The 27,799-nt window shown below is 43.0% G+C and overlaps 1 protein-coding gene across 1 annotated transcript in view; it reads left to right on the forward strand.

Moving 5' to 3' along the window:
- Nucleotides 1-317: 317 nt before the first annotated feature.
- The window catches only part of LOC112253405 (DNA nucleotidylexotransferase-like), a 142,248-nt gene continuing 114,766 nt past the window's right edge, over nucleotides 318-27,799 (forward strand). Inside the window, exons 1-3 of the mRNA XM_024425384.2 lie at nucleotides 318-677; nucleotides 14,088-14,262; nucleotides 23,759-23,869. Coding sequence (XP_024281152.1) covers nucleotides 484-677; nucleotides 14,088-14,262; nucleotides 23,759-23,869 — 480 coding nt within the window. The 5' untranslated portion in view covers nucleotides 318-483. The remainder of the gene's footprint in view (nucleotides 678-14,087; nucleotides 14,263-23,758; nucleotides 23,870-27,799) is intronic.

Genomic DNA, 27,799 nt, shown 5'->3' on the forward strand with positions numbered 1-27,799 from the left:
TCTGCCATATATTTTTCAACTGTGCTGTGATGTTTCACAAAAGTTTCATTAGTGTTGATTACATGGCTTTGCTTTTCCTCTCTGGACTCTATGTGGACTAACTTTCGATCCATTCAATGTGGATTCATGAAGTCTCTCTAATACTGAACGTTTTATCTGTTGATTTATTTTAACCATTGAGGTATCCTTGGTTGAACTCCATTCACTGTCATTTTTGGATTTTGGCAGTTGATCTCTGCTTAATAAAACCCTAATCATAAACACCTGTTGCTTTGCCAGAGGTTTCCTGTCAGCCAGCCAGCCTCTCAGAGACCTCATTCAAACTGCCAGTTTGTCCCTGTGTCGACAAATAAGAGACCAACAATTGTGGCATCACCAAAAACAAAGCAAGGGGTGTGGGGCACAACACAGACTATCATTAGAAAGTTGCAAAAACAAGTGCCGTGTTTAGGTGCTACACTTTTTGAAGCTCATCCCAAAGAGATGATCCATGCTAGCATGCTGCCACGTGTGAAGAAAAGGCCAAGGCCAGTTGAGGCTGGTGCTCGGGGTCAGGAAGAGGTCAAGTTCAATGAGGTGACGGTGTACCTGGTGGAGAGGAAGATGGGCAGCAGTAGAAGGAGCTTTCTGACCAGCCTGGCCAGGTCAAAAGGCTTTAGAGTGGAATACGCCCTCAGGTAGGCCAACCAGCCAATTCTCTTTCTCAAGTCAAATAGATTCTCTTATTGTTTTTCCTTAGTGATCAAATAAAGGGATTGATCATGTGGTAGGCCCTATGGTATGCCCTATGTGATTGTTTGCCATAAGTTCCTGGTCATAGTTTTGCTGCTCTATGTCTGATTGTGAGAATTTTCTTGGTTCCAAGTGAGGACATTGTGCATTTAGCAGAGAGCAAAGATTATTACTTGATCCCATATAATCCCATAACTTGCATAACATGTGTTTAACAAGACTTACGATGCAAGAGAACCCACACAGACGGAATCACCCACCAGCTACCGCACCATAGCCTGTATAACAGAGCACCTAGCCACACGTTCATTTAAGGCTGCTTATACGGTTCCTCCATACGCCTCTCCATGCTAATAAGGATCCATTGTGCCATAGCTGGGTGGCAGAGAAAAACTGAGCTGATCGAGCTCAGCCAGGCAGACCCAGCTGTATGGGCCTGCCTGAGGGGCACCGGTGGGAGTAGCTGAGCTGGGAGGCTGTAGAACAGACCTGCTGCCAACGCCGCATCAAGCCAGGCTGGGGCTGATGGCAGCATTCCCAGAAACACAGCTTGAATGCTCCTACGGTTACACTTGGCCTGATACAATTGTTTGAAACAAACCACAGCTAGGAAGTTGTGTGTGTGTGTGTGTGCGTGTGCGTGTGTGTGTGTGTGCGTGTGCGTGTGCGTGTGCGTGTGCGTGTGCGCGTGTGTGCATGCCTCAAACTGACATTCTGCCTTGCAGACTATTTGAAATCAGCTGCAACCATACATTTTTAGATACTGAACAAAAATATAAACACAACATGCAGCAATTTTAACGATTTTACTGAGTTCCAGATCATATAAGAAAATCAGTCAATTGAAATTAATTCATTAATCTATGGATTCCACATGACTGGGCAGGGGAGCAGCCATGGGTGGGCCTGGGAGGGTGGTAGGCCAACCACTTGTGAGCCAGGTCCACCCACTGGGGAGCCGGCCCAGTCAATCAGAATTAGTTTTCCCCACAAAAGGGCTTTATTACAGACAGAAATACTCGTTAGCTGTACAGGTGGCAGGTCTCTGATGATCCCGCAGGTGAAGAAGCCGGATGTTGAGGTCCTGGACTGGCGTGGTTACACGTGATCTGCGTTTGTAAGGCTTGTTGGAAGTAATGCCAATTTCTCTAAAATGATATTGGAGAGAAAATAACGTTCAATTCTCTGGCAAAACATATGTGACTTTCTGTTGTATGACAAAACTGAACATTTTAGAGTGGCCTTTTATTGTCCCTAGCTCAAGGTGCACCTGTGGAATGATCATGGTGTTTAATCAGCTTCTTGATATGCCCCACCTGTCATGTGGATGGATTATTTTGGCAAAGGAGAAATGCTCACTAACAGAGATGTAAACAAATATTTGCACAAAATTTGAGAGAAATAAGCTTTTTGTTCGTATGGAACATGTCTGGGATTTTTTTATTTCAGCTCATGAAACATGGGACCAACACTCTACATGTTGAGTTTATATATTTTTTCTGTATATTTAACATCATGTAAAATGTATTTCAAATACATTTTAAAATGTATGTAATACTTTAAACTGTATTCCAGAGATGAATATACTGTGCCTTCGGAAAGTATTCAGACCCCTTGACTTTTTCCACATTTTGTTACATTACAGCCTTAATCTAAAATGTATTTTGAAAAACTCCTAGGCAATCTACACACAATAAACCATAATGACAAACCGAAAATATATATATATTTTTACATTTATGCAAATGTATTAAAAAAAAGATAAATCACTTATTTACATAAGTATTCATACCTTTTGCTATGAGACTTGAAATTGACCTCAGCTGCATCCTGTTCCCATTGATCATCCTTGAGATGTTTCTACAACTTGATTGGAGTCCACCTGTGGTAAATTCAATTGACATGATTTGGAAAGGCACACACCTGTCTATATAAGGTCCCACAGTTGACAGTGCATGTCAGAGCAAAAACCAAGCCACGAGGTCAATGAAATTGTCCGTAGAGCTCAGAGACAGGATTGTGTCGAGGCACAGATCTGGGGAAGGGTACAAAAAAATGTCTGCAGAATTGAAGGTCCCCAAGAACACAGTGGCCTCCATCATTCTTAAATGGAAGAAGTTTTGAACCACCAAGATTATTCCTAGAGCTGGCTGCCCTACCAATGAATAAGAAGCCTGCAGACTCAGGAGAAGTGGACGTGCCGATGAAACCTTGTTGGAGCGCCTCATGGATGTACTCCATGGCCTTGGTTTCAGCCACCGACAGAGGGCAGATGCGTCTGCGCGGGGGCTCAGAGCCTGCAAGCAGGTCGGTAGCACAGTCCCAGGGGTGATGCGGAGGGAGACAGGTGGCGAATGGAGAATACCTCCCGCAGGTCCTGGTATACCTCCGGGATGTTGGGCTGAAGGGCAACCACAGGACTCTCTTCTGACTTGGAACCACAGGGGACGGGATTTGGGTGCCCAGTCCTTGATTTTCATCCATGAGATGGTGGGATTAGGGCGTTGAAGCCAAGGGTGGCCGAGGATGATCTTGTGAGCTGGTGCACTGGTGATGAAGAAGGGAATGTTCTCCTGATGGATGGACTCCATGGTGAGGGTGAGGGGTTTGGTGATGTGTGTGATGATCCCTGAACCTAATGGCCGATTATCGAAGGCTTGAACCGGGAAAGGAGAAGAGTGCTGGTATGTTAAGAGAGGAGGCAAGGGTCTGGTCAATAAAGTTTCCCGTGGCACCCGGGATCCACTAATGCTGTAGAAACAGTACATGAGGGACAGTCAACTAGTGTGATAAACACCAAAAAGGTTTTGGCAGAAAGTGATGAAGAGGGGATATTCACACTTGACCAAGGAGGTGGAACATCATGTGACAGTCCCTCGGTTCTCGTGGATCTCGAGTTGGGACGTACCGGACACTGCTGGAGCTGGTGACCTCCTTGACCAGAATGACCTCTACCTCCATGGGTTCAGGCTCTAATCCAAAGTGTTCACTGAGGGAAGGAGAAAAGCGATGAGAATGCTGACACTCCCGAAGTAGGTTATGCAGACAGATAGCCATCCAATGAGTACGTCCAAGGAGAGGTTGTCGTCTCGACAAGCCAGTTCCGTTTGGACCTCCTTGCGCAGTCCTCTTCTGAATAGCGTACGAAGTGCCGTCTCATTCCATCCTCTGGATGCTGCTACTATCCGGAAAGTGACCGTGTACCCGGCAGCAGTCTGGTCCTCCTTCCGTAGTTGGTGCAGGTGCTCAACCCCTCTCTGCCCTCCTGTGGATGATTGAAGACACCTCTGAACCCCTCATGTGAATCCAGCTCCTCCTCTCCTTTCTCCCAGATGGCCGTGGCCCATTCCAACTCCCGCCCAGTCAGCAGAGAAATAACCGTGGCCACCTTGGACCTCTCGGTGGTGGGGGCTCCCATCTAGTGCGCAAAGTAGAGGGAGCACTGTAGTAGGAAGCCAAGGCATTGAGATGGGCTGCCATCATGTCTATCCGGGAGGGACAAATGGGCATCGCTGACCTGGTCGGGTTGCTGAATGGGCTGGTGTGCTGAGTCGACTGGTGGCAGAGTATCCTCTGCTAGTTGAAGGCAACGCCTCAAGCGGTTTTGAAGATTGCTTTGAAGAAATGCTAGTGGCCATAACTGAAGCTAAACGAGAGTTGTCTTGGGGGTGTGGTTTTATGTGGGTGTGTTATGTTTGCATATTGTACCCTGGTAGGTACTGTTGTTTGTCCCTCCTGAGTCACTGTAGCAACAACATAGCCACTTCCTTAAAATAGTCAAGAAATCATGAAATCTGTAATTAATTTAGATGTTTTTGCCGAGGAGGTTTTAGTTGCACAATTTTACATTTAGCTAAGTTGTTTGATGCAGTATTTCTCAAGTTAAAAAATGTGCATGAAAAACTAGTAATTGCGGGAAAGTCTGGCTGTGTACTCAGGACTGATTTCTGAGATACGTAACATGTCTACAACTTCATCATCTGCAAGCTGTCAAACTATTGAAATAAAGCACAAGCTAAACACGGTTTATCAGTGCCCCAAATAACTTGCTAGCTTGCTATGTTCCAACTCTGTGTTTGTCAATGAAGATAGCAAGTAGTAGCTAGCAGGCACATTGTGCAGCCAGGCCAAAATCATCTAATCAAGTCACTGGCGAGTGGCGACATGCCATTTTAGTTTTTTTTACAACTTTCTCACTATCTATTACCAGAGTGTGAGTCTGTCTGGCAGTGTCTAATGGGGAATCATGTTACAAAATCGTTCGCGTGGGGGACACATGCAAGATGCTAACGAGTGGGTTTTGGAATATTAATAAGTTGCAGTTGTGATACAAGTGCGCTCTGATCAGCTCAATTCTCATTTTGACCACAAAAGTGGCAGATTCGAGTGATTGACACTATCAAAAACACATCAGCAAGTGACCACTCCATAAAGGGCTAAGGGCAAAGGGTTATTTCAGCATAACATTGCGATGTGTTGTCGTATGTAAACAAGTCTGAGGCGCTGTGTATTGGACAAGTCTATCTCATTCTCTGGAGTTTCTGGCTGCTATGATTGGATAGAGTGTGTGCAGCTGATAGAGCACAATCAGTCACTTCATGACCGATAATGTATCATGTTTGTAATCATTTTTGTAGTCATTTAAATTAATTTAAATGCATGTTACGGCTTTTGATATGCTTTTGGTATCTGTTAAGTACAATAACAATCATTTTGACAAAATATTGTAGCAGCGGCAGCCTATTTGAAGCCTTGGATGCGTGGCTTGTTGGGGCTTAGCTTTGTCTTAGTGCTTTTTGTGCTCCCACGAGACGGATGGTCATGCAAGTTCATGTGTTCTGTTATAAGTTGTTAAGAATGTTCTACACTGCCAGTTCATGTTAATAAAGCTTGCTAAAGGTTTATTGTAAAACAGTCAACATTGTGTTGCAATATGAGTTGGATTATATGTATTTTTTGCCATACATACATCCTGTCTTGCAGGAAATCATGCACAGAACGAACAGTATGGCTGGTGGCATTGTCATGCTGGAGTGTCATGTCAGGATGAGACAGCAGGACGGGTACCACATGAGGGAGGAGGATGCCTTCCCTGTAAAGCACAGCATTGAGATTGCCTGCAATGACAGCAAGCTCAGTCCGATGATGCTGTGACACACCGCCCCAGACTATGACGGACCCTCCACATCCAAATCCCGCTCCAGAGTACAGGCCTCAGTGTAATGCTCATTCCTTCGACGATAAACGCAAATCTGACCTTCACCCCTGGTGAGACAAAACTGCGACTCGTCAGAGAAAAGCACTTTTTGCCAGTCCTGTCTGGTCCAGCGACGATGGGTTTGTGCCCACGTTGTTGCCGGGGATGTCTGGTGAGGACTTGCCTTACAACAGTCCTACAAGCCCTCAGTCCAGCCTCTCTCAGCCTATTGCGGACAGTCTGAGCACTGATGGAGGGATTGTGCATTCCAGGTTTCACTCGGGCAGTTGTTGTTGCCATCCTGTACCTGTCCTGCAGGTCTGATGTTCGGATGTGCAGGTGTTGCTACACTTGGTCTGCCACTGCGAGGACGATCAGCTGTCCGTCCTGTCTCCCTGTAGCGCTGACTTAGGCGTCTAACAGACGGACATTGCAGTTTATTGCCCTGGCCACATCTGCAGTCCTCATGCCTCCTTGCAGCATGCCTAAGGCACGTTCACGCAGATGAGCAGGGACCCTGGGCATCTTTCTTTTGGTGTATCAGTAGAAAAGCCTCTTTAGTGTCCTAAGTTTTCATAACTGTGACCTTAATTGCCTACCGCCCGTAAGCTGTTAGTGTCTTAATGACCATTCCACAGGTGCATGTTCATTAATTGTTTGTGGTTCATTGAACGAGCATTGGAAACAGTGTTTAAACCCTTTTCACTGAAGATCTGTAAAGTTATTTGGATTTTTACAAATTATCTTTGAAAGACAGGGTCCTGAAAAAGGGGCGTTTCTTTTTTGTTGTTGCTGTAGATGGAAAAAAGCTGCCCTTGAAACAGTCTTGATATGTTTGTTAAAAGAGAGATCAGGGTCCAGAGTAACGCCGACGTCCTTCACAGTTTTATTTGAGACGACTGTACAACCATCAAGATTAATTGTCAGATTCAACAGAAGATCTCTTTGTTTCTTGGGACCTAGAACTAGCATCTCTTTTGTCCGAGTTTAAAAGTATAACATTTGCCGCCATCCACTTCCTTATGTCTGAAACACAAGCTTCCAAGGAGAGCGATTTTGGGGCTTCACTATGTTTCATCGAAATGTACAGCTGTGTGTCGTCCGCAAAGCAGTGAAAGTTAACATTATGTTTTCGAATGACATCACAAAGAGGTAAAATATATAGTGAAAACAATAGTGGTCCTAAAACGGAGCCTTGCGGAACACCGAAATGCATGTTGCTTTGTCAGAGGACAAACCATCCACAGAGACAAACTGATATCTTTCCGACAGACAAGATCTAAACCATGCCAGAATATTTTGGGGATTATGGCTAGACAGCCATTTTTCATCTGGCCATAGAATTTCAGGCAGATTTAAGTCAGAACTGTAAATTGGCCATTTAGGAACATTCACTGTCTTATTGGTAAGCAACTCCAGTGTAGATTTGGCCTTGTGTTCTAGGTTATTGACACACTGAAAGGTGAATTCCTCTCCCGGTGTCTGGTGTAAAGCAGACTGAAGCAGGTTTTGCTCTAGGATTTTGCCTGTGCTTAGCCCTATCCCGTTTTTTTTATCCTGTACTTGCCAAGTGTACCCATACCATGACGCAGCCACCGCCATGCTTGAAAATAAGGAGGCAGTTACTCAGTAATGTGTTGTGTTGAATTTGCCCCAAACCTAGGAACATACAGATATGTTCCTAGCCCTGAACATAGGTGTCACGATCGTCGTAAGGAGCGGACCAAAATGCAGCGTGGTATGTGTTCATGATGATTTTTTAATAAAGAAAGCACTGAATACAAACTATACAAAACAATAAACTAATAATGACCGTGACGCTATAATGAGACCTGTGCTGACACAAGCAACTAACATAGACAATCACCAACAACCCAAAATGACAAAACAGGCTACCTAAATATGGCTCCCAATCAGAGACAACGAATAACACCTGCCTCTGATTGAGAACCATATCAGGCCAAACACAGAAACAGACAAACTAGACATACAACATAGAATGCCCACTCAGATCACACCCTGACCAAACGAAATATAGAAACATACAAAGCAAACTATGGTCAGGGTGTGACAATAGGACTTTGCATTTAGGCCAAAAAGTGTATTCCTTTGCCATGTTTTTTTGCAGTATTACTTTAATGCCTTGTTGCATGTTTTGGAATATGTTGTATATTTGTGCTCTTCTTTTCACTCTGTCATTCAGGTCATTATTGTGAAGTCACTACAATGTTGTTGATACATCCTCAACTCTCTCCCATCACAGCCATTTAACTCTGTAGATGTTTAAAATCGCCAATGTCCTCATTATAACATCACTGAGCAGTTTCATTCCTGTCCTGCTGCTCGGGGTAGTTTTATTTGGCCTCCCAAGTTTCCTGGGAAAAATTATAAAAACAAACAAAGAATAGTTGAATTTTCATTGTTGGACATCATTCTTAATAATACTCGGCGACCATTTTTGTGCCAGACCTTTCCACACGTATCAGCTATCAGGTGGAGAGGTGAGAAGTGATATATGCCAATTAGGAATGAGTGAGATTATTTGGCGGCCTTGATGGAATGTGGCCAGGTTGGGAATTTAGCCATGACACCAGGGTGAATGCCCCCTACTCTTACAATAAGTGCCATGGGATTTTGAATGACCACAGAGAGTCAGGACACTCATTTTAGCGTCCCATCCAAAAAGACGGCACCCAACACAGGACAATGTTCCCAAATGTAATCAAGGTTCGAGATGATTATGTTTTAGTCAAATATTATAACTGTTTAGGCTTCTTGCGGTCAATTTGCTGTGTACAAATGCAGTTTTATTATGTCCCAGCCCCAGACCATCCCACCAAGAAAAAATTGACCCACGGCTGAATCTAGTTGCTGATCCCTGAACTAGACCATGCTTAAAAAGATATTCATTGTCTGATTTGTTATTGTTACCCATTAACCAATCACTGCCCTTTTTTTGTAGGCTTTCAAAAAGCTCTCTGGGCTTTGGAGTTGAATCTGGGCTTGGAATTTAATATTTGACTGAGGAACCTTCCAGATGTTATATGTATGGTGGACAGAGGAAGGGTTATTCGTTTAATAATCATGTCATGCCCTATTAATTCACACACAGTGAGTCTATGTAACTTTTTATGTTATTTCTTAAGCCAAATTTGACTCCTGAACTAATTTAGGCTTGCCTAAACAAAAGGGGGTGAATATTTCGGCAACAACAATTATATCTTAATTTTTCTTCCACTTTGACATTACAGAGTATTATGTGTATATTGTTCACAGAAAAATGACAATTAAATACATTTCAATCCCACTTTGTAACACAATAAAATGTGACGTACCCAAATCTAACTGCCTGTAACTCAGGACCTGAAGCAAGTATATGCATATTCTTGATACCATTTGAAAGTAAACACTTTGAAGTTAGTGGAAATGTGAAGTTAATGTAGGAGAATATAACACATTAGATCTGGTAAAAGATAAACAAAAAAACATGCATTTTCTATTTTTTTTGTTCCATCATCTTTGAAATGCAAGATAAAGGCCATATTATAATATAGGAGTCTAGGTGCAATTTAGATTTTGGCCACTAGACAGCAGCAGTGTGTGTGAAAAGTTTCCAATTGATCCAGTGAAGCACTGCAATACTGCACAATAGTTTCTATCAAGTCTGCATAAATGTGCCAAATTGGTCAATTGAGCCATTTTCAAGTAGATAAGTATAGAAAACATACAACAATTATATGGTAATACATAATTTAAGTTTACATACTCCCAGAAATGTTATACAATAACTTTCACACATCTCGATGGCCGGGCGGGGTGGGTGTGGAGCCAGAGACAGATCAGGGTTGGGTTATAAAAACAATATCAGAAACTTTGAACATCCCACGAAGTACCATTAAATCCATTATTAAAAAATGCAAAAAATATGGCACCACAACAAACCTGCCAAGAGAGGGACGCCCACCAAAACTCATGGACCAGGCAATGAGGGCATTAATCAGAGAGGCAACAAAGATACCAAAGATAACCCTGAAGCTCCACAGCAGAGTATCTGTCCATAGGACCACTTTAAGCCATACACTCCACAGGTCTGGGTTTTACAGGAGAGTGGCCAGAAAAACACCATTGCTTAAAGAAAAAAATAAGCACACGTTTGGTGTTCGCCAAAAGGCATGTGGGAGACTCCCCAAACACATGGAAGGAGGTTCACTGGTCAGATGAGACTAAAAAGCTTTTTTGGCCATCAATGAAAATGCTATGTTTGGCGCAAACCCAACACCTCTCATCACCCCGAGATCACAATCCTCACAGTGAAGCATGGTGGTGGCAGCATCATGTTTTTCATTGATCCCTACCAACTGAGAAACAGAATTGAAGGAATGATGGATGGCTTTGAAAAAAGGGAAATTCTTAAGGGGAAATCTGTTTCAGTCTTCCAGAGATTTGAGACTGGGACGGAGGTTCACCTTCTAGCAGGACAATGATCCTAAGCATACTGCTAAGGCAACACTCGGATGGTTTAAGGTGAAACATGTAAATGTATTGAAATGGCCTAGTCAAAGCCCAGATCTCAATCCAATTGAGAATCTGTGGTATGACTTAGAGATTGCTGTACACCAGAGGAACCCATCCATCTTGAAGTAGGTAGAGCAGTTTTGCCTTGAAGTATGGGCAAAGATCCCAGTGGCTAGATGTGCCAAGCTTATAGAGACATACCACGAGACTTGCAGCTGTAATTGCTGCAAAGGGTGGCTCTACAAAGTATTGACTTTTTTTTTTGGGGGGGGTAGTTATACAAGCTCAAGTTTTCTGTTTTCTTTTGTCTTATTTCTTGTTTGCTTCACAATGAAAAATATTTTGCATCTTCAAAGTGGTAGGCATGGTGTGTAATTCGAATGATACAACCGCCCCCCCCTTTTAAAAATGTTTTTCCAGGTTGTTAGGCAACAAAATAGGAAAAATGCCAAGAGGGGTGAATACTTTCGCAAGGCACTGTATCCTAAAGGATCTATAAAAAATCAAATGTAATAATTGTATTGGGCAGTTTTGATAAACACCTCCCTAATTCAGCCTTTCACAAACAAGATATGCGTTCTGTTGAATGGTACACACACACAAACACGCAGGCGCACACACATTGTTTAGTGGGTGTGAATGCTGTTTGTAAGGTGGACGAGAGGCACAAACCCTCATTTATCATCTGTTTAGTTTCAGCTTTCTAATTTCAACTCTAAAATGCAAATACACAACAACATGATCAAGTTTTCTGAATCGTGAGCTTATTGTCGGATTTATTTTGTGCCGAGCTAGTCTGAATTTTTTGTCTTTAGTTGGTGTAAAATTTCAATTATTATGTTATGCGATACACACTTTCCGTAATCTTGATCTTGGCTCTCCTAGTGAGAGGCAGTGTAGAGAGATTTCATTTAGCACAAGCGTCATCTCTCCCTGTCTGAACCCCGTTGAATATAGCATATCCTTGCTCACTGCACTGGGGCTCAGGGTCCCGCTGTTCCGGGAACTCTCTTCGGGTGCAGTGCTTCGTGCTAGCTCATTTGCATCTGCTGTGCCATTTTACATTCACACAAGTTGGAAAAATATCTAAGTTAGGGTTGGATTATAGGAGCTATGTTTCTGTAAGGAGGGCAGAGTGTAAAAGATCATGTGTGAGAGAGAGAGAGCACCATTTTCTTTACCCCTTGTTTATAAGAACAAACCCACCATGGCTAAATTCAGTACCTATCAATTTAACCACAGGGTTGGATGTCTACATCAATCAACATTCGATTGCGGCCGTCTGAAGGACTTCCTGTCTTGTTAGAATCAACAAGGCTGTCAGTCTGAAGGACACTTTCTTTTTCCTTTTTCCAAGATGATGGGTGATACCATTTATTTTTCTGCAAAAATCAAGATTCAGTTCACCCCAATATACTTCTAAAGTTGGTGTTGGCAGTGTGCAGAATTATTACTTTCCTTTTTTGTAATCGTATAGTCATATTCAAACCTGAGCAAAGCCATTGAATATGCTCATATGCTCTACCCACTCATACTGTTTGTGTTATCTGATGAGCCTCACTCTGGGGCTGTTATTGTCTTGGAGCCTCTCTAAACCTGGTCTCAGTGGCAGGCCAACCAGCCAACCAGTACACAGAGCAGTCAGACAGAGGATTAGTCTCACCGCTGATTTGGCCGATTAGGCTCCAGAAGCGACACTCTGCTAGACTGTTGGGATGTCCTGGGAGGGCCGTAAGAAGCCGTTATGCTGTTTTACCTCTGCGAGGAGAAGGAGGAGCATGGGGAGGATAATTATGCACGCACGGGCGCTCTGATTGGCTCATTGGTATGGTACTTAAACAGAGAGGGTTTCCTTTTGGGGGAAAACCAGACATGTCTGTTGTGAGGATTCCTATGGAGCTGTGTGATACACTATGTGAATGCACATCTCCACTCTTAGGGGCGTATTTTCAGTCATAAACATCTGAATGATGCTCAGAGGCCCTGCTGAGGAGGCTGTGGTGCATGTTGTTCAGTCAGTCCTAGTCCATACATGGCATGTTATAGTAGTCCCTTCTAAGACTCACACTGGATCTGAAACCTTTATATATCTCTCTAAAACAATAGAAATAAAGACAGTGAAGTTGTTCTCTTTCTACTCCAACTAAATTCTATGACATAAAAGGAACCACTGATGTTACAATCAGACAGATTCACAATCTACAGATCAAGGCAAGTTCCAAGCAAAGGGGACATTTTAGAGCCATGTAGATGGCTCTGAGACATTTTAAACACTTCAGTGGGACCTTTGATCCAGAGAAGTGATAATAAGACATCATGAGGGTGTCATACATGCTTATGACCAGTGATGGAAAAAGTACTAATTTGACACACTTGAGTAAAAGTAAAGATACAGTACCTTAATAAAAAATGAGCGAAAGTCACCCAGTAAAATACTACTTGAGTAAAAGTCTAAAAGTATCAGGTTTTAAATGTACTGAAGTACAGTGGTGGAAAGGGTACTCAAATGTCATACTTGAGTAAAAGTTCAAAGTAAATGCTATACATAAAATTACTTATGTTAAGCAAACCAGACAGCACAGTTTTTTAAAGTATTTTTTTTATGGACAGCCAGTGGCACACTCCAACACTGAGACATAATTTACAAATGCAATATTTGTGTTAAGTGAGTCCACCAGATCAGAGGCAGTTAGGGAAGACAACACGTTATATTGGGTGTCACTTTTGGGTGTCAGGGAAAATGTATGGGAGTAAAAGTATATATTTTCTTTAGGAGTACAGATACCCTAAAATACTACTTACTGTCACGCTCTGGTCTTAGTATTTTGTGTTTTCTTTATTATTTTGGTCAGGCCAGGGTGTGACATGCGTTATTTATGTGGTGTGTTTTGTCTTGGGTTTTTTGTAGGTTATGGGATTGTGGTGTAGTATAGTTGTCTAGGTAAGTCTATGGTTGCCTAGAGTGGTTCTCAATCAGAGGCAGGTGTTTATCGTTGTCTCTGATTGGGAACCATATTTAGGCAGCCATATTCTTTGAGTGTTTCGTGGGTGATTGTTCCTGTCTCTATGTTTGTTTGCACCAGATAAGGCTGTTTAGGGTTTTTTACGTTTATTGTGTTGTATCTTTATTAAAGATGTATGAAGATAACCATGCTGCATTTTGGTCCGATTCCTGCTACACCTCCTCTTCAGAGGAAGAAAACCTTAACACTTACATAGTACTTTAAAGTATTTTTACTTAAGTACTTTACACCACCGCTTATGACAAGCCTTACAATACATATACATTATTTATTTATTATTAGTTAGGCTGTCTGGTACAAATGTACATCTTAAAGCTGAATTGCAGTATACAGAAGAAAAAAGATAAGTCATTCTAGTCTTGACAGCTTCGGACGGATGTTGTCTGCTCTTGGTGAAGGTCTCTATTCTGCTGACAGCCGAGTTGGTGGTTTGATGATGGTGATGTCGGTGCTAGAGTTGGCTCGCCATTCCTGACGTTGTCCTCGGGTCCTCAGCTCTATGTAACCACTGGACCTCTTCTACAGTAGCGATGTGTACTGCCACTTGTAACCACATAATCATGCATTACACCTGCAGACTTACTGACCTGTGACCCCCCTTCTTCTTGTTCCCTGTGCAGTGATGAGGTCACCCACGTGGTGGCAGAGGATAACCAGGCCGGGGCATTGTGGGCATGGCTACGGGGGAGTGGTCTGAGGGATGTCTCCAGACTGCAGGTGCTGGACATCTCCTGGTTCACGGACAGCATGAGAGAGGGGAGACCTGTCACTGTGGAGACCAGGCACTGTATTCCGGTGAGGGAACCTGTGGTCAGTTTGAGTGTAGGTGGGCATTTCCCCGCTATATGTGTGTGTTTGCACGTGTGTACATGTGTGTGTGCAATAGAGATTATTTTGGAAAACAATTTAAATACTGTATAGATACTGTTATACTGATATAGTATTTTGTAGTTCTGAAAACATACAGTGGAGCATCAGCTTTTGTGGGTTCGATTACAGGCTCAAAATGGCCAGAAACAAAGATCTTTCTTCTGAAACTCATCAGTCTATTCTTGTTCTGAGAAATTAAGGCTATCCCATGTGAGAAATTGTCAAGAAACTGAAGATCTGGTACAACACTGTGTACTACTCCCTTCACAGAACAGCTCAAACTGACTCTAAACAGAATAGAAAGAGGAGTGGGAAGCCCTGGTGCACAACTGAGCAAGAGGACAAGTACATTAGAGTGTCTAGTTTCATTAAATAGTACCCGCAAAACACCAGTCTCAACGTCAACAGTGAAGAGGCGACTTCGGGATGCTGGCCTTCTAGGTAGAGTTCCTCTGTCCAGTGTCTGTGTTCTTTTGCCCATCTTAATCTTTTCTTTTGATTGGCCAGTCTGAGATATGGCTTTTTATTTGCAACTCTGCCTAGAAGGCCAGCCTCCCGGAGTTGCTTCTTCACTGTTGACATTGAGACTGGTGTTTTGCGGGTACTATTTAATGAAGCTGCCAGTTGAGGACTTGTGAGGTGTGTGTTTCTCAAACTAGACACTCAAATGTAATTGTCCTCTTGCTTGCTCAGTTGTGCACAGGTGCCTCCAACTCCACTCCTAGTCTAAAGAAGGCCAGGTTTATTGCTTCTTTAATCAGAATAACAGTTTTTTAGCTGTGCTAACATAATTGCAAAAGGGTTTTCTAATGATCAATTAGCCTTTTAAAATTATAAACCTGGATTAGCTAACACAACGTGCCATTGGAACACAGGAGTGATGGTTGCTCATAATGGGCCTCTGTACACCTTTGTAGATATTCCATAAAAAATCTGCCATTTCCAGCTACAATAGTCATTTACAACATTAACAATGTCTACACTGTATTTCTGATCAATTTGATGTTATTTTAATGGCCAAAAAATGTGCTTTAATTGAAAAAAAAACAAGGACATTTCTAAGTGACCCCAAACTTTTGAACGGTATTGTATATTTGTGTGTAATGTTGTGAATTGTTAGATACTACTGCACTGTTGGAGCTAGGAACACAAGCATTTCGCTACACCGCAATAACATCTGCTAAATATGTATACGTGACCAATAAAATTTGATTTGAGGTAGTTAATGATGTAGCTAACTAGCAGCTAGCTAGCCTAGTGTTGGCTAGTTAGTTAACTCTAGCTAGTTAATGTTAGCTTCTCTGGTGTTTTTATTAGGCCTACCAACTAGGCTAGCTAGCTAACTAGTTACCATCTACAGAATAGACCTTCCGTGCAATCTGTTGAGATTTTTTGGGATAAACTAGCATGCTAGCATGCTAGCTAACTAGTTTTTTAACCTTGTAAATTAACTATCTAGACTACTACTCACCACCACTAGAATAGTTATTTTTATGAGTAGGCATATCTTTGTTTAAACTAATTATTAACCAATTAATTAATCTTAGGTCTTTTTACATTGTAATAAAGTTGATTAAAGGAAAAGCTCATATTTTGTTTGTAGGTATTTTTACTTGGTCATGAGTAGTAAGTAATTATATAGAAATTGGTCATAGGAAAATGGTAAATTAGACTTAAATTTCAATAGCTAAATCCTGTTACAAGTGACTACCTTGTACTTATGCAGATATTGCAGATACGTACTCTGTGTTGTATTAGTGTGTTTATTTTCTCACTTGGATGGCGCTTTTAGAAGCCGGCGATTAGATTGTCAGGATGGGTAACATACTTTGTAGGTACACAATAGTTACAAGTAAATACCCTTCAAGATACACTTCATTTTAACTAGAAACGTACCTTGTAACACCTAGTAATTACAATGTACTTATGCAGATATTACATGTACTCTGTGGTGTACTGGTATGTTTATCCTCCCACTTGGATGGTGCTTCCGGGAAGCATTAAAATAATGGCCAGGGTTGTCACGATGGGTAATATACTATTTACAGTAAGTACATATTAACGACAAGTACTGTAAGTACCCCTCAAGATACAGTTAATTTTAACTAGCTAAATTCTTTAACACTAGTAACTATGCAGATTTTGCATGTATTCTGTGGTGCACTTGTGTGTTTATCATCCCAGTTGAGGATGACACACACTTAAGGATGACACCAGTATGGTAGACCCCAGTCAGTGAGGTTGACCTATATAATTTTGAGTTTTTTAAAGATTTTTGCATTTTACCCCCTTCTCCCAAATTTCGATCTTGTCTCATCGCTGCAACTCCCCAATGGGCTCGGGAGATGAAGGTCAAGTCATGCATCCCACGAAACATGACCCGCCAAACCGCGCTTCTTAATACCTGCCCGCTTATCTCGGAAGCCAGCCGCACCAATGTGTCAGAGGAAACACTGTTCACCTGACTACTGAGGTCAGCCTGCAGGCGCCCGGACTGCCACAAGGAATCATTTAGAGCTCGATGAGCCAAGTAAAGTCCCCCTGGCCAAACCCTCCGACGCTGGGCCAATTGTGCGAGCCACCCTATGGGACTCCCGATCACGGCCGGTGGTGATACATCCTGGGATCGAACCCAGGTCTGTAGTGACGCCTCTAGCACTGCAATGCAGTGCCTTAGACTGCTGCACTACTCGGGAAGCCAGGTGGACCTATATGTTATAGGTTTTGTAACTCAGATGGTACGCTTTTTGGGGGCAAATGCTAGCAACAAAATTCTGTGGAAATTTGAAGAGTGTGCATTCCCGGGTAGGTAATTATAGCCTATGTAATCTTGGGACACCCAGTGCATCTATACACAAGAGGTTACAATCTTGTGATAGTTGATACTGAATTGGATGCAGCTGAGAAGAAAATCAACACTAAATTGGTGAATTTAGTGCAAACCTCCCTTTTTTGGAAAAACGAGGCTTCGTACTATGGATCATCACTGGAGGCTTCGTGCCATGGATCATCACTGGAGTCTTCGTGCCATGGATCATCGCTGGAGGCTTCGTGCCATGGATCATCGCTGGAGGCTTCGTGCCATGGATCATCACTGGACTGAAGAGACGTACAGGAGGCCTGGTGAGTGGAGCTGCCACAGGGCTCACCAGGCTGAGGAGACCTACTGGAGGCCTGGTTCTGGGAGATGGCACAGGACTCACCAGGTTGGGGAAACATACAGGAGGCCTGGTTCTGGGAGCAGGCACAGGACTCACCAGGCTGGGGAGACATACAGGAGGCCTGGTTCTGGGAGCAGGCACAGAACTCACCGGGCCATGGAGGCGCACTGGAGGTCTCAAGCGTAGATCCGGCACAACCCGTCCTGGCTGGATGGTTTGTTTCGCCCGGTAAATGTGGGAGACACAGTGCGCAGAGCCAGCGCAGGATATCCTGGGCCGTAGAGACGCACTGGATGCCAGACGCGCTGAGCCGGCACCCTCCGTCCTGGCTGGATGCCCACTCTAGCCCGGCAGATGCGGGGAGCTGGAATATAGTGCACAGGGCTATGAGTGCGCACTGGAGACACCGTGCGCTCCACCGCATAACACGGTGCCTGACCAGTACCACGCTCCCTACGGTAAGCACGGGAGTTGGCTCAAGTCTCCAACCTGACTCAGCCAATTTCCTCGTGTGCTACCCCCCAAAATGTTTGTGGAGTGGACTCCCGGTCTTTCGTGCCAGCCGTGACCCCATGTAATCCTGGGCCCTTTTACTCGCTGCCTCCGCATTCCTCACTGCTTCCAGCTGCTCCCACGGCAGGCAATCCTTTCCCACCAGGATCTCTTCCCACGTCCAGGATCCTTTCCCATTCAGGATGTCCTCCCATGTCCAGTCCTCTTTACCACGCTGCTTGGTCCGTTTGTGATGTGTAGTTCTGTCACAATCGTCTTCAGGGAAATGACTGGACCAAGGTGCATATTTATTTTTACTTGATAATGTCGCCAACAAAAACAAGACACAACAAAAACGAACTAGGGCTATGCAGGCCACGAACACAGACAACTACCCACAACTAAGGTGACAAAACAGGCTGCCTAAGTATGTTTCCCATTTAGAAACAACAATAGACAGCTGTCCCTGATTGAGAACCATACCCGGCCAAACCATAGAAACAGAAAACATAGAAATAAAGAAACTAGAATGCCTACCCTAGTCACACCCTGGCCTAACCAAAATAGAGAATAAAAGCTTCTCTATGACAAATGCACTGTAGCTAACAACATAACAATCTGTCCTAGTTTGCCATTATGAAAATCGAATTTAACAATGCCAATAATGTTTTCAATTCGACTTTTGCATTCAAAAGCAGCTCAAACTAGGAATGAACTATAGTCATTGAATTATACCGTAAGTTATAGGAAAATAATGCATGCACTAGAATGCCCTTCAAGCCAATCAGAAACAAGTAGTTTGTTTGGTTACCACTTGCTAGCTACTTCAGTGGATGTTGAACACATTTCTAGTGGCAAATGTGTTAAATTATAGCCAAGGTAAAAACATGTTTAAAAAAAAGGATAATCAATGAGGGGCTATGCGTTCTATGGAAAATAATGACTATCCCTTACAAATCCCCATGGCTGCCATGGGCGGCCCTCCCCCGCCCTCCTTTCGGAAAAGCTGACCATGACTCCATTTTGTTGCTCCCTGCCTACAGACAGAAACTAAAACAAGAAGCTCCCTCGCTCAGGTCTGTTCAACGCTGGTCCGACCAATCTGATTCCACGCTTCAAGACTTAACCCCTCGGCTACCTGCGACCCTGGCAATTGTCAGGCCTCTACATTGCCATGGCAATTCAGAATGAAATCACACAAGCACACACAGTAAATTATGTAGAATTTGGAATGTTTGATTGGTTGGAACTCAGTTTTGTGGTAACAACCTCAAGACCAGGCATGCGACTTGTTTCTGCTATCTGAGATTATCCATTTGTCAAAAATAGCCATCTACGTTGAGCGAATTGACCAGTATATACTGTGGAGGGGACAGGGACAACAGTATTTTCCTGGCCTGAAAGTCTCCTCCCCACAGAATCCCACCTCAACACCACCAAGCCCACTCTCTCAGGCATCCTCTGCTACAGGGATGGGAGGCAGGTGTGCACAGTAAGTGCCTCTCTACCTACTGTACCCTACTATCTACACTGTTAACCTATTCATTATCTGAGTAGAAAACCTCAAATCTTGCCATGGCTTCATGTTTTCCAGCCTGCTACCTCTACCTGGCGTGATGTATCATCTCTCTCTGAGATATCCAGTTGTAAAAGCACTGGGAAGGCCGGTGCAGACAGATACAGTAACTCAGATCTGGTACTATTACAACCAGCTCCTCACCTGCTTCTACAACCAGCTTCCCACCTCCTCAAAAGAGATGAGGCGCATCGCCAAGTTTTACAAGAGTCTCGTATGAGTCATCCAGCAGTGGAAGAGAACAGCTTGGGTTGAGTGTGCGGATGAGGATGAGGTAGTGGAATCTCTACAGGGCAGGCAGCGGGTGAGCTCGGATGACCAGGAGGTGTTGGAACTGGTTAAGGCCACGGGCCTCCAGTCTTTTTCAGACTAGTCACCTAGCTCACAATGACTGAGGCTAGCAAATTGGTAGGCCAGGTACGTTCGAAAAGTGTAAGTTGGACACACACACATGCACTCGCACACACGCACACACAGAGTTAAATATGAATAGTATTATTATATTATCAGTAAATTAATTAGAGTTTAACTATACCTACTGTGATGTGCATTTTTGTGTGTGTGTGTGTGGAGAGTGCAATGGCCATGGACTGAGCAGTATATGGTGCTGTAAACTGTAAAGGGAGGTTTTATTAATGAACATAATTTATTAATAAATAATAAATATGCAACAGAACAAAAATGTTCATTTATGGTAGACTGCAGATATAGAGAAGAATGGCCTGTAAAGTCCATGAAAGAATGATGGGCACTAGAATCATAGATATGACAAGGACAGGCGAACAATACAATGTGACCTTGAACATACTGAGTCCATTTTCTCAACGACATTTGCAATACTAATTACCATATGGCAAGACTTGACAAGTCAGTATGTCAAATATATTGTTGATGCTCAGCAAATGAGTAATACAAGATAAATCCTTTATCCAAAGTTCAATGCTATATCAATATTAAATGCTAACATCTGTCAAATGGGAGCTTTATTGTGTGTGTGTGTGCATGTGCATGTGTGTGTGTGTGTGTGTGTGCATGTGCGCGTACGTGTGTGTGTGCGCACATTTGTGTGTGTGTGTGCCTGTCAAATATACCTACCAGAGAGGAATTGTAGACGAATTGTAAACACATTTACCTTTCTATAGCCTACGCTCACATTATCACATTTCAGTTTGCTTGACAGCAGCAGAAGGATACCCCATAATGCTTTCGCGTGCCAAATAGACCCATCAGCTCGGCGCTCGCCGCTAACCAACACACAGACAGATTTGTTTCTCCTGGATGGCACTGTGGGAGCCTCCGCAACATATGGGCCTAAAATAAAGAAATATGCTGCCTGGTTTAGATGGACAGTCTATCTCTCTACCCTCAGTGGGGAAAACAGAGACAGACGTTCTTCCCTTCTTCCCACCATCCCTGGGTTCAAATAACATTTGAAATCACTTCAAATACTTTAGCTGGGCTGGGCTTGACTCAGATTGCCTGGCGCAGTGCAACCAATATAAAAGTCCCAAAAGTGCAAACCCCGCCCATCTGGCAAAGGCTAAACCAAACGCTAAAAATATTTGAAATATTTCCGATAGTTTTTAAACCCAGGTCCACTTCCTACCAACCTCAGCACAACAGTGTTCAAAAGAATGGCTCTCTGACAGCGTTGTGTAGAGTTATGACAACAAGCGTGTGCCTGAGTTATACAACAACCGATATGAACATGCGTATTTCCCATTCCTGAGCACCCATTTGTGCTAGTCCATATGACATGCTAAAATGTGGCCCATCAATAGATGTATTTTGCCTGTGTCATTTAAGCAGCTGAGCTAATGATGCAATGTTGACATTTATCAGCCTTTCTCCTAAGGTAACCACAGGGCTCTTTTACTGCTTCTCCTGTGATGTATCCCTTTTCTATATACAACAAGGCAATAGACTGTGGCATTTATGTGTGCCGTACTTCCAATAGATTGTTTTTTATGAGTTATAAATCTATTTAAGAGCCTTGTGAAGAGACACAATATTCGCAGAGCTGGCTTCGCTAACACATTTGCCTCAGGCTCTTCCTTCCACTCTAAAAACATTATGTGTTTTACAACCAGAAATATTCCACCTTGTACCCTAAATGCTGCTACTATGGAGAAATACAAGTTTTAAAAACCCATTGAAATGTAATATTTCCATTGGTTACTTACCGGCATGCATACAATGGGCTACAGAGGCTGTTTTGCGTAAGTTGAATGGGATGTGGAATAGGTGGTAGGCTGGTGAGAACAAGGAGAGAGGAGGCAGTGTGCATGAGATTGTGGGAATGATTGCTGGATCGGAGAGATGTGTCAGGCCTGGGAACACAGACATGTGTTGTCCCTGTGCGGTGGCTGTCATCAATCTTCTCTTAAGAAGGGCTAGTGCCCCCCGTAGGAGTGGCGGCCTCTGTGACCCCTAACCCTAATCGGTAGTCCGTGAGGAATTCATTAACCTGCCTGAACACACCTCTCCGTCTGTGTGTTTACAATTAACCTGAACAGACAGTATAGACACACACACAGACCCGTCTGCTCGCCCCGCACCCATGCAAGCAAGCAGTCAGGAACGCACGCACGTACCGGGCATGCACGCACGAACACACACGTGCATGCGAGCGTGCCTGGTGCGTGCATGCGTATGTGCTTGCATTCCTGCCCGCTTGCTTGCATGGGTGCGGGCGAGCAGGCGGGCCTGTGCATGCTTGTGTGTGTGTCTACAGATACAGACAGGGGCTGTCTGTTCAGGTTAATTGTATTCACACAGACGGAGAGGTGTGTTCATTCCACACACACACACACACACACACAGTTAGTCTGAGGAGCGGGCATCTGGGGTCCAGCATCACTCACCTCTCCCACTAGCAGCAGATGTGAAAGGGTCTGTGAAAGGGTCGAGACCGTGGAGCATAGGTGTCCAACTTTATAAATTCAACAGACTTTTAAATGTGGACATTTAATCAATAGATCCTCTCTGAGTTTAGCAGGAAGTGAGCCTTGGGGAGAGAAGGGCAGAAGGGAGCGTACAACATGGAAGTCTGTTAGAGCTGGATACATTGTAGGCCTGTATAATAACTAAACCCAATTGTATCATGCCTACCTCCAACTCCCTGTGCATACTTAAAAAAAAAAAAAAAGTATGTTCTATTCTGATCTGTGTAAGAGAGGAAAAGGTACGTTTCACTTTCGATTGGCAGAAAATCTGGTGCCATGAAATATATTCAGAGCTATTCAACACTTTTTAAGAACATTAGAGACTTCTGGTAAGGGAAGAACTGATGAACATTTCGAGAGCTTGGGACTTAAAGGCTCCTGAGTTATTGACATAGCCTTGTTCTGTTCAATGTTCTCTACCTACAGTATATAGTACTCTAAATACCCCAATTTAATTTTGTTGGGTTCAAGAGTACAATATAAAAAATGCTGACACCAGTCAAACCAAAAAGGGTTTGGAACTTTAAAGCCAATTATCTGAGAATGATCTTTTTGCCGATAGAACCTTATAGTCCCAAGCTTTAGATTTTTGAAACATTTTGATTGATTTAACCCTCCCAATGTGGGAGACCTGGAGCGATGCCAAGCACTTTTTAATTGTCTTCGTCTTAACACCCCTGTTCCTTCTTTAAAAGTCTCTGTCAACATAGCATGGTGACATGAACTCCCTACAATTCTCATCTGTGTCACAGTATACCCAAACTACCTGAAAATACCATGGGTAATTTTCACAGACACAATGTTCTATTGTAGGTGTCTAATTGTCTACGAGAACATTAACATTTCATCTGTAATCCTTTTGAAATATTACAATTGAGCAATTTCTTCTGTCGGACTGAAAATGCAATTTACAAATGGCAAATTGGATTATGGGTTTGCAGAATTCTTGATGTGTTACAGGTTAGCTGGAGTAATGGATTTGGATACCACCAGACTGTGTGATGAGTGTCATTAGACTGTTGCCCTGGTGATGTGGGGACTGGTGTATTTTCAACCTCTTTTATTGCTGTTCTGCTTTCAGAACCCAGAACAATCTCACATAACTTTTGAAACCCACTTTTGTCACATTTTCTATGATCCAGAATCCCTTCAACTGTGATTTTTCATTTGATTGCTGGTGAATATGACTCCCACGTATACTTTTTGCAATGAATTCAAATCTACTGTATTTTTGGTTTTGTATACAGGATACTTCATCCACAGTGACAGAATGTTCTCCACCCACTGCTGCTGCCAGCGTTTCTCAATACGCATGTCTGAGACGGACAACCACGGAAAATCACAACAAGATATTCACGGTAAGGAAAAACAACATAATACAATCAGTCTTTGTTAAGCTATTCCACCTTTATTGCTGCTATAAAGCATATATCCAAGTAAATACTACAGTATCTTATTTGCATATACCCTGCCCATTCCCCTCCCCATATCGCAATTTATGCCACCATTAAGGGAGAAACCTACATGCCAAGTATATACCATATAGTATTGTGTTCCCTACAGGTTATAGAAAAGAGCAGAAGGTCTGAACATTTAGTTCAGTTTATGAAAGGAGAAAGCCTGAACAATTTATTCGGACCCCAGTCCTGCTTGCCTGTCTGCCTGTCTGTCTGTCTGTCTGTCTGTCTGTCTGTCTGTCTGTCTGTCTGTCTGTCTGTCTGTCTGTCTGTCTGTCTGTCTGTCTGTCTGTCTGTCTGTCTGTCTGTCTGTCTGTCTGTCTGTCTGTCTGTCTGTCTGTCTGTCTGTCTGCCTGTCTGTCTGTCTGTCTGTCTGTCTGTCTGTCTGTCTGTCTGTCTGTCTGTCTGTCATGGAAAATTTGCTCTGTTAGTATTTTTCCAGTAGATTTCTTGAAGGTGAAAGCTTCCACTTCTATTTCAAAGATAATAAAACAGGAACGCTATACTAAATACTACAGTATTGTCTGCAAAAATACTACATTATAGTACAGTCTGCAAAAACACAACATTAATTACTACCAGTTAACTATAAATACTACAGTATAATAGATTATACTACAGTAAATACTACAGTATCAGTATTCATTGTAGTGTTTTTGTACTTTAGTCCGCATTAACAGTGGTAGTCCACAAAAACACCACAGTGAATACTATAGTATTTAGTCTTTTTTGTATGTGGGTCTGCCTTGCTTCACATACCAATGCACTGACTCTGGCCCCCATCAGATACATTAACCTACAAATGAGAAGCATCTGCAGGTATGTCATGATGAAGGCACAACAGCTGAGGTGCCCGCAAGGGCTGGAAAGTGCTGACCCTTATGCTGGGCATGCCACACTGATATGGGCAGTGGCTGTGTCGCTTCTCACCAACAATGATGGATCTTTCTCCATGCCATTGGGCGGCTAGTGGCCAACGCCAACACCAGGGGAAGGGGGATGGGGCGGGGGATGGGGTGGGGGGGGGGTGTTGATAGCACACATTTTCAGACTGGCTGTGATAGAGGGTAATACTGCAGCTTGTCATTGCATTGTGTGCGGTAATGTTAAGCTGCACAACAACAATGCCGCTTCTCACAAACATTATTAAAAAAAGAAGTTTCCCGATAAATCTCACGGACAGTATTTAATACTCGCTGCCAGTGTGTAATATAGTCTTTATGTGCACTGTGAGGGCTGTTTTGCTGACAGTCCAAGGTGATCAAAAGCACCTTTAAAGAATAGTCAGAGTTAGGGAATACATTTGAGAGATATTGCATGGAAGCATATTGTATCTGATTCTTCCGCTGATGCGATTCCAAACTTCCAGTTGGGGCTGTGTGTGTGGGAGGATGGTGGCTTAGTGATGACGAGTTCCTCCAAGCCTTATAAAGCAGAGCTTACTCGGAGCCTATGGAGACATCTGTTTCATAATGAGTTTCACTTCTCCCTGACTGACTACACATGCACACTCTCACACTTGCAGACATGCATGTAAGAACGCAGGCATATTCATGTGACACACACACACACATACACACACACGCACGCGCGCATCAACTGGGAGTGGTGCTCGGTTCCCCTTCTCCTGTTCCTTTCCACCGCATTAGCTCTCTAATCACCTGGCTGATGATTCCCTCATTATTCTCCTTCAACATACATCACTCACCAGTGTTATTGGTGCTAATAAATGTGAGTTCAACCTGTGGCTGTGGAGGTGAGATACAGGTAATTAAACTAAATCCTAATATCCCGAGAGATGTTGAGCTTTTAGATGTCAATTCTGCTGTTATGGCTTTGATCATCAGTAAGGTTTAAGACCAGGGAGGTCTGGTGAAATATCAAAGATCATGAATGAACGACAAAACGTCATCACCTGAGAGGTTTCTATACAGGGAGCAACACAGCTAAAAATGTGGAGATAATATTCTGTTTAATTTGCTGTAAATTCAATGTATACGTTCAACATATAAGAGAAAACTGGTGGGTGAGTGTGTGTTTATGTGTACCTGTCATCAGGCCTGTGTAAATGTGTCAGACGTACTGTAGGACAGCTATTCTCAACCGGTAGGTCACGACCCAAATTTAGGTCATGGGAGGTTTTGAATGGCCATGAATGTCTGAGTAAAAAAAAAAAAGAACTTAAATGACTAAAAGCAGGTAGAAAAAGTGTGTAGAAATGATTATAAACCTATTTATTTTACATTTTTATAATAAACTTATTTTTTCTTCAATCACAGTTTTTTTTTCAATATAGAGTTATTAGCAGTGCTATTTAGCAGATGTGGTTGATTTTGTGGTCTCAAACCAGTGTGCTTGACATTCTTCATCAAGAATATGGTAAAAATGGACATTGAAAAAGATGGGACTGGTGTTTCCTTGGTATGTTTACCGACCAATATAGCATTAAAAATAATTTTCCAGATAGCATTTTGGCAACAACAAAAAAACGCAATGCGAATATTGGATTGCGACTGAGACAACCTCAACCTGGTTCAATTTGGGTCCCAAGGCAAAACCAGTTGAGAACTACTGCTGTAGGAGATCCGTCAGGTTGAGAGGAAGTGTGAGAGGAAGCAGCACATGCTGCCATGGGAGGAGCCACAAGGTGTAGCAGGAGGAAGCACTAGGAACCAAGAGGTGTCAGGATCAGGAAAACAGGATGAGTATGATCTTCCCAACAGCACCCCAGGCAGCTGACAGAAGCCCCTCCCCAGGGCCACACATGAATTCTCTCTCTCTCTCTCTCTCTCTCTCTCTCTGACTCTGTCTCTCTCTCTCACCTTTTCAGTCATTACTTCTCTCTCTCTCTCTCTCTGTCTCTCTCTCTCTCACCTTTTCAGTCATTACTTCTCTCTCTCTCTCTCTCTCTCTCTCTCTCTCTCTCTCTCTCTCTCTCACCTTTTCAGTCATTACTTTCTCTCTCTCTGTCTCTCTCTGTCTCTCTCTGTCTCTCTCTGTCTCTCTCTCTCTCTCTCTCTCTCTCTCTCACCTTTTCAGTCATTACTTCTCTCTCTCCCCTTGTGTCTTGCGTAGGTTCAATTCAAGGGGCTTTATTGGCATGCGAACCATATTTCACAAAAGTGAAATAAACAATAAAAAGTGAACAGAAATATTACACTGACAAAAGTTCCAAAAGACATTTAAAATGTCATATTATGTACGATAAATAAATAAACATAAATATGGGATGTATTTAAAATGGTGTTTGTTCTTCACTAGTTCCCCTTTTCTTGTGGCAACAGGTCACAAATCTTGCTGCCGTGATTGCACACTGGTATTTCACACAATAGATATGGGAATTTATCAAAATTGGACTTGCTTTTCGAAGTCTTTGTCGGTCTGTGTAATCTGAGGGAAACATGTGTCTCTAATATGGTCATACATTTGGCAAGAGGTCAGGAAGTGCAGCTCAGTTCCCACCTCATTTTGTTGGCAGTGTGCACATAGCCTGTCTTCTCTTAAGAGCCATGTCTGCCTACAGCGACCTTTCTCAATGGCAATGCTATGCTCACTGAGTCTGTACATAGTCAAAGCTTTCCTTAATTTTGGGTCAGTCATATTGGTCAGGTATTCTGCCACTGTGTACTCTCTGTTTAGGGCCAAATAGCATTCTAGTTTGCTCAGGTTTTTGTTAATTCTTCCCAATGTGTGAAGTAATTATCTTTTTGTTTTCTCATTATTTGGTTGGGTCTAATTGTGTTGCGGTCCTGGGGCTCTGTGGGGTCTGTTTCTGTTTGTGAACAGAGCCCCAGGACCAGCTTGCTTAGGATAATTCTTCATGCAGAGTCT

This window comes from Oncorhynchus tshawytscha, linkage group LG06 (assembly GCF_018296145.1).
Source record: "Oncorhynchus tshawytscha isolate Ot180627B linkage group LG06, Otsh_v2.0, whole genome shotgun sequence".
NCBI lineage: Eukaryota > Metazoa > Chordata > Actinopteri > Salmoniformes > Salmonidae > Oncorhynchus > Oncorhynchus tshawytscha.